Genomic DNA, 7866 nt, shown 5'->3' with positions numbered 1-7866 from the left:
TCTGTAGTCTGTGGGTAAAGGGGGTTAGTGGTATAAATCTTTCAATTCTGTTATGTATATAGGATGTTTCTAGTGATGGCAGAAAAAAAATTACATTTTTTCTTTCTCCATGTCCTCAGTCAGTTTGTAGTTGGAAGGGTTCTGAAGAAAGGTTAGTGCTTTAGAGGAGGCATGTGATTTTTTTTTTTATTTTTTAAGTTGTTTCTCATTTGGTGGTCTACAAACAAACAAAAAAAAAAGTAAAAAATTGCCCTACTGTTCTGGTATAGTGACACAAACCATTGAGTACACTTTTATTTTGGGATCAATCAACATGTTTTGTTGTTGCTACATACACTTCTTCACCACCCTTCCCCTACTTATTTTTCCATCTCTTTGACTCTGGTCTCTGGCTGCTGAGACAGTCTGCATCCAACTTTCATCACACTGTGCTCTATCCAATGGAATAATGGGGCTCTTCTTGCCCCGTAAGATTTCTCATTTGTATTGCCACTGTATTTGTGTATTTTAAATCATGTAAATAAATTAAAATAAGTACTTGTATATATACATTTCTTTTTTTGTTCAGATTTTTTTCCTTTGACTGGCGTTTGTTGCTCTGATGGTGACTTTGCTGGGTGTGAATCAATATTTTATTTTCATTTTTAAAATTGCCACCATTCCATGGAAGAGAACTTCATCTGCCTTGTACGATAGGAGTATTTTCCTCAGTAATTATTTTAATTTATAATTGAATGACTAAGACTGTTTCAGTGCAGTGTTCGAGAACTATGTATATTTATTTAAACTTCTAAATGTCTCATTTCATTTCAACACCAGCCTTGCTGCTTTGTTTATGGATGAGTGTAAAGCTAGTCCAACCTAATTTCATATCTTTACAACATGGAAACACAAAAATTGAATTTCTAAAAGGCGTTACAAATACTACAGTCTCACAATTGCATGTAGTCTGTGCTTACATGGTTAGCACATCATGGCATAAGCTTCTTATGTGATGTACAAACACACAACCTTGTTAAGTTAAACGTAACACCATGACCAATGAGTAATAATGTTTTTTAGCTATATTTTTACATGGACTTTGATTTCCTGAAAGGCACTATAGTTCCTCTTCCTGACACCATGGTCTTAAATCAGGAACCAGCGCTCGCAGGCAACACTGTCAAACTTGATGTCCTTGAAATGGTGATTATGAAAGGTTTGACAGGCCCTTGTGTAATTAAACAGTGACACAAGCGCTCCATTTCTGATGAAGGGCGTGACTGGTTGGTAAAGCGTCCTTTCTCCAAAGGCACCTGTATCTATTTAAATATACATCCCTTTCCAAACAGCAAATTATGTTTAATGACCAACTTTGGAATAAAATAATAAGATAATCATGACGAAAACTGTATAGGATGGTCCACAGTGCTTCCTAAACCGTTGTTTTGTGAAATTTGGTTCAGCTGATAATCATGACTATAATGTTGAATGAGATGTGCTGGTGTTGGACTGCTGTAGAAATACGAATAGAATTTGTTTACGTATGGACCGGTCAATTAGTTTTTCCAGGGCTGTATTAAAACCAAACAGCTGACCTGCAGAAACACACCCATATCTGTAAAAGTAACATGTTCTTCAGTTCTTAGCAGCATAGTAACACTTAGTACCTGAAATTGTTTCAGATAAAATACAAATATAGGGAATTATTCATATGTTAACATAGAACAAATAAGTGTATATACATGTAACAATACTGAGATTTTAAAATGCTCTCTACACAACAAACAGTGACCACAAAGTCATAAATAGTGGAGAGACTCCATGTGAAGCAGTCATTACCCCCCCCCCCTCAAAAAAAAAAAAAACACTCATCAGATGACCTCAGTGACACGTACACATACAAGTGAATAATAAGCAAAGCTACGTTTCAGACAAAAGCGGGCAGACCAAGAGGCTGCTGGCAGCTTGGTAGACAGCCTTTCTACTGGCCCTGTCCAGTGCATCAAAGTCTCTCTCCAGTTAGACGTGTGTCCAGTTAGACGTGGTTTCCATTTTCAGCTACTTCCTGTTGCTTTTCCATGGTCAGTAATACTCTTTATGTTAAGATTATGAAACAAACACGTTTAGGTGAGGAGAAGAGAGTTCCGTAATTATCATGTGATTTGGTCTAAATTCATTTTAGCTGCATGGCAGTGATTAAAGGGAGGCAGTATTTGTAGCCATCTATAGATGAACACTGGCTGCTGCAAAGACAGCTATAAGTGGAGGGTATTAGAAGATCCTAACCGTATGCTGGTGCTTGTAGAACTAACCCAAATCTCACCACAGCAAACATATATCTCTGTAAGTCTCTGCATGTTTAAAAATTGGACACTGTCGGGATACAAGACAACAGCTTACAGTAACCGTATTAAAGGTGATCATGTTTTCTTCTGCCAACCTTGGGTTCCTTGCTTTACAACATGTGCTTGACAAAGCTTGTCTGTGCTCTCCTGTACTCAGTTCCTCACAGACTTGTTTCTGAATTGGAGATGACGTCGCCATTCTGTTCATTTTTCAGGAAGATCTCCACCTCCGCAGCGTCCACAGTGATGCTGTCAGGTCTGGGCACCTCCACGTCTCCGTTGGTCTTCTTGACCTCCTCCGCTGGCTTGCTCAGCCGATCCATCTCGGCTGCCGTTTCTCCAGCTTCCACCTCAGCCTCTGACTTCTGGTCTGGCTTCTTCTTGATGAACAGGAAGGTGCAGATGGATAGCACCAGTGCTGACAAGACTACCTCAGACCCAGCCAACAAGAAGACATGCTTGTATTTGTGTGTGGCATCCAGAAGACGTCCTGTATGAAGTGAGAAAATGAGTGTGAATGGAAAATAGCTTATTTACAAGAAGCCTATTCATGCATCAAACACACATGAAGCTAGTTAAAAATTCAAACCTCATTTCTTGGATAATGTTTGCTTCATAAATCCCTTATTTACAATAAAGTTCTGGGGACAATAAAGATCTGAAATATATTTTTTTCCACTATATTAAAGTGGAGGTTTCAAATACTGGTGGTCTGTCCAGCGGTTGTTGTCTCAAGCTTTCAAGTTAAAAAAAATTATTTGTCACATACACGGTATGATATGCAGAGAATTGCTTTTAGTGACTGCTGCACACCAGATAATTGCAAATATTGCAAGCAAACAATGAACCAATATGCAAATATTGCAAACATAACCAAATATTACACTTTTATGTCTTTAACCTAAAACAGGGTAGGGTGAAGGAGTGCAAATAGGTGGAGTCAAAGTATAAAGTGACAAAGTATAACAAGGTAAATGTGCAAGGTAAAAAGAGTTAAAAATTTAATTAATAGTTTGTGCAAGGATTTCTAGGGGAATTGAATATAGAAGTGATTGAGAGTGAAAGTGCTCCCTTTCCCTATAGTCCTGATCTGGATGTGTGGATGGTCGCCCTCCATAAGGAGTGCACAGACATACCTGCAGAGGGAGGTCCAATGAGCACAGCAATGGCTTCTAGAAGAAGCACCAGGCCGATGGCACTTGAGAATTTCTCTGTCCCCACAATGGCCATGAGCACCTCGAATTGTAATGCACCCACCATACCGTAGGAGATGCCGAAGAAAATGCAGAAGATAACCAGCGACGTGTAGTCTTTGGACATGGAGCCCACCAGGTCAGTGGTGCCATTGAAGATCACGGCGAAGCTTAAGAGGTAGATGACGCGCGGGCGCACCCACTTCAGTCCTGCGATCACACCACACGTGGGGCGGGCAAAGATGTCTATAAAGCCCAGGATGGTAAGCAGCAGAGCTGCCTTGCTGTCCTCGTACTTCATGTCTTTAGCGTAGCTCACCACAAACACGGGCGGCACGAACAGGCCCAAAACCATGATGGAGGCAGCTATGGTGTAGATAAGAAAACCTTTGTCTTTAAAAACTGTGAAGTCCAGCAACTTGGCTTTGGGCTTGGGCTTTTGCTCCACCTCTGTCTCTGTCATGGACCCCTCTACCTTTTTGGGCGGTGTCAGGGGCCTCATAAGGGCCCCACAGGCACAGCAGTTCAAAAGCATCCCACCCAGGATGAGGAAACCACCACGCCAGCCATACTTGTCTTGCAGTATCTGGCCCAGAGGGGACAAACAACAGAGTGCCACTGGACTACCAGCAGCAGCAAGACCATTGGCTAGAGGCCTCTTGACACTGAAGTACCTGTTCAGCATGATCAGAGAGGGCTGGAAGTTGAGGGCCAGGCCGAGACCTACAATCAGAGGGAAGCAATCACTATCCAGTACATCAGACATGTTCATTTTTTTAAAGATAAAATGGTTGTATGTATCTAGTTGTACCTGTTATTACTCCAGTGGAGAGGTAGATATGGATGATACTGGTGGAAAAAGATGCCAAGATCATTCCCAGTGAGGCAAAGAAGCCACCTACAATCATCACAGGTCGGCAGCCGAATCGATTCACCAGAATGCTACACAGAGGACCTGCATAGAGGCACCGATTAATGTTCATCACTCAAATATGGCAAGGAGGAACAATCAATACTCGCTCACAATATAAAGCAGAGTTTTAAAAGGTACAGAACCTGACCTGTTCCATAAAGCATGGCCAGCAGGATGGAGGAGATCCAGGCCGTGTCACTGTAGCCCACACCAAAGTCGTGGATGAGCTCCTTAAAGAAGACACTGACCGCTTTGGGGAAGGCATAGGAAAAGCCAGTGATGATGAAGCAGCCAAAGAGCACTGCCCAGCCCCATCCCCCATCTGGGGCTTTCACTTTGCAGCCTCCATCATCCAAAGCCACTCCTCCCATGATGCTCTTTGATGCTCACTCGACCCTGCTGGAGAAAAACAGAGAAAACAGGTTCATTTGCTTCTAGACCTCATATTTCTTCATTGGAACAACAGAGCTCTGTTTATCACAAGGGTCCCCTCCGAATGGAACTGTCCTAAAGCCACACAAAAGCCTTAGAAAATTTGCTGGCCTGATTTATAGACCCTGCATTTTGGTAGCCTAGTCTACTGAGCAGCAAGTCACACAGTATCATATTACGCATTATGCTGAATCATGAGTATTTTTTGCAGATTAAATTGCCGAGGTTAAAACTCTCTGTCCCCACTGTCCCAGTCAACAGGCAGCGTAGGCCATGTCAGATAAATCAATATTGCGCATCACGACTGAAGATGTTAATGAATTATTTTTCACTCATGCTGTATAAACCATGAGGATTCATCACGACTTTGCAATCAGACAGTAGTGTTCTATAGCCGTGTAATATAACATTAGTATTAGTGTTCTAGGGTTAGCTTGTGCCGAAATGTTTCCTTACGAAGAGTAATGAATTTGACATAAATGTGCGCACATGTGATTAACGTGCTGTGTGGGTGTGGTCTGTTCTATTGATTTCATCTCTGTTAAAGGCTGACAGACCATTCAGAGGTTGCTGGGTAATTTGAATGCATGTGAAGGGGAACATTCCTTTGTGAACTGTGTTCTGTGGACATGACTACAAGGCCTTTAAACTCTCATTCATGGTAACCATTGCTAAAAATGCCATAGTATTAAAAATAATAATATCAGTTATTTCACAATAAAAGCTGATCAGGATTGTGATTCTATGTTTAGAGTCACTTGGTCACAGAGATAGCGCCACTACTCTAGGCCTCTAAGTGGCACAGCATTGTGACTCTGTGAGATAGTCCAACACATAGCTTTGTAAAGAGATAGAAGGCCATGTCCAAAGTTCTGTGCCATAAAAAAAATAAGTTGACTTTGTAAACAGCCGGGCAGAGAAATTTTGCATTGGATCAGGGTATTCCCATACATATCTTGCCCTCCGCCCCAAACACAGATAAACAAATAAGTTGACTATGAGTCTACGGCCGTTTCACACACTGAGCACTGCTGCTCAGTTCCTGTCTCCCTGGCAGAGGAGAGCCGGGACGTCGTCCCCAGTCACCCCAGAATGCCAAGGTGATTTCTCTTATCAAATGATACATTATTCCTTATCTTTGTGCATACTTGTTGTATTTCTGGTTGTCCAAAGAACATGGCCGACTTGCCCAACCTGCTCTGCTGTAGCCACAAATATTATTTGGAGTCACTTCCTGTTCTACAGAAACTCGCCCTTTCCAACTCTTTCCAACGAGTGCCGAAACACTTTGAATAACTTGCCGAATAGCTTACATTATCGTTAAACCTCAATCTGTTACAGAGGTTATAGAGACATGCGAGAGATCAGAAGGTTCGAATCCCAAGGTGCCACTGAGAAAAGCACCATCCTCACACACTGCTCCCCGGGCACCTGTCATGGCTGCCCACTGCTCAACAAGGTTAAAAGCAGAGGACACATTTCGATGTGTCACCATGTGCTGTGACAATCACTGACATTCACTTTCACGTTCACTGTACCCGTATTCGTGAACTACTATTTGGGAAAATACATAAATGAATGACTTTAATAAATTCTATTAATAGAAATTAGCACCACCGACCCACACCTTTGAGCTCGGAGATGACGTCAGTGCCTGATTGATCCATCATTGAACCCCTACCGCCGTCCAGCGTCGCCCAGCAACGCGGCGCGTCACCGACATCTACACATCCGGATCCTCCGCGCGTGACCGCCGCTTTATCAACCGCGTCCGCGGTGTCGCGCACACGGTCCTGGTGGCCACAGGTGCGACATGGAGGAAGACGCGCTGAAGGCGGGAACGTCCGAACACGCCAACGACCGTTCGTCTTAGACGTCACATTTTGACACGAAATGCCCAAATGTGGTTTGACGAGATGCGTAAATTACACGCCGGTCACGAGCTTCTTGTAGCGACAGGAACACGCAGCGGATGCTGAGGCTTTGCTAATCGTCGTGGTGCGTTCGTATGTAACGTATGTGGAACAAAACAAAAACGTGCGTATCCCAGCATTTAAGCAACAGATGTATAACGGACCGACGTGGATGTTTGCCCCCCCTGGCTTGCTCTGGAGGTGCCAGTGGCATTTCACAAAACCTAAAAGGATCTAATGTCTACCGATGCCGACAAGATGGTCACAATCTGGATGAAAGCAACACTGACAGTGTTCATTATAATAACACTAATAATAAGACGAGTATAATGACGTGAATTATGGGAGTAATAATCTATAATGCTCAGGTCAAATTCGTTATTGACCTAAGGAGGTTTCCGTGAAGGAAACGAGAAAAAAACACACGTCCTGCATTCTAAAAAAATAGCCTTTAACTTGCAATTATGAAATACATAATCGATTCAATAGGCCAGCATCCGTCGCCCTGTTATCTGTAACAGGGACCTTTTAGGACCTTGGTGGTTGTGATGTGCACCTACCTGAAGTGATGCGGTGGTCCGCTAAATGCGCTTCTTTCCTCAACTTCTCATTTGCACCATTGAATCACGTTTATTTTAGCACGTATGACAGCGCGCACGTCAGATTCGAACCCGGAGGTCCTAAAGCGCGCCGGTTTCCTGCCGCAGTATCAGTAAGGAAGCGGTTTATTGGGCACGAATGGGATGCTCACAGCCGCACGTACGTCTTCACACGCTGCGATCCACAGAAGATGGATCCAGGATGAGTCACAGAAGCTGGATCTAGCTGTTTTTCGTGTATTTCGTGATACGTAAAAAAAAAACTGGACTGCAAGTGTTTCTGTCCAGTATAAAGATATCACTGGTATGTTAAGTGGGCTCTAGTGCAGATGAGAGTCGTGCTGTGAAATGGGTTGACTCCTGCTGGGACATGCAGTGTTCCGGAAGGGGATTCTTCCCACAAATCCTTCCTAACGTCATAATTTAATTGATCACCACCACTACACCAGGTTTTTTTTGTAACACACTTCCCCCCCTTCCTCAATCGTA

At 43.0% G+C, this 7866-nt stretch overlaps 1 protein-coding gene across 2 annotated transcripts; it reads right to left on the bottom strand.

The window, feature by feature from the left end:
• Nucleotides 1–279: 279 nt before the first annotated feature.
• Nucleotides 280–7472, bottom strand: slc16a3a (solute carrier family 16 member 3a). Of its 2 annotated transcripts, none has more exons than XM_028985350.1 (5): nt 7339–7472; nt 4582–4832; nt 4332–4475; nt 3464–4243; nt 280–2817 (listed from the first exon to the last, which is right to left on the bottom strand). In XM_028985350.1, the coding sequence occupies exons 2-5, from the start codon at nt 4802–4804 to the stop codon at nt 2489–2491; spliced, it is 1476 nt and encodes a 491-aa protein (XP_028841183.1). In that variant the 5' UTR covers nt 4805–4832; nt 7339–7472; the 3' UTR covers nt 280–2488. The 2 variants fall into 2 exon arrangements, with proteins under 2 accessions (XP_028841183.1, XP_028841184.1); XM_028985351.1 differs by having other exon boundaries at nt 4582–4829; nt 7339–7388.
• Between the last annotated feature and the right edge of the window lie 394 nt (nt 7473–7866).

The sequence above is a fragment of the Denticeps clupeoides genome, chromosome 7 (genome assembly GCF_900700375.1).
Source record: "Denticeps clupeoides chromosome 7, fDenClu1.1, whole genome shotgun sequence".
In the NCBI taxonomy this organism is placed as follows: Eukaryota; Metazoa; Chordata; class Actinopteri; order Clupeiformes; family Denticipitidae; genus Denticeps; species Denticeps clupeoides.
This window is presented reverse-complemented; position numbering and strand designations above follow the sequence as displayed.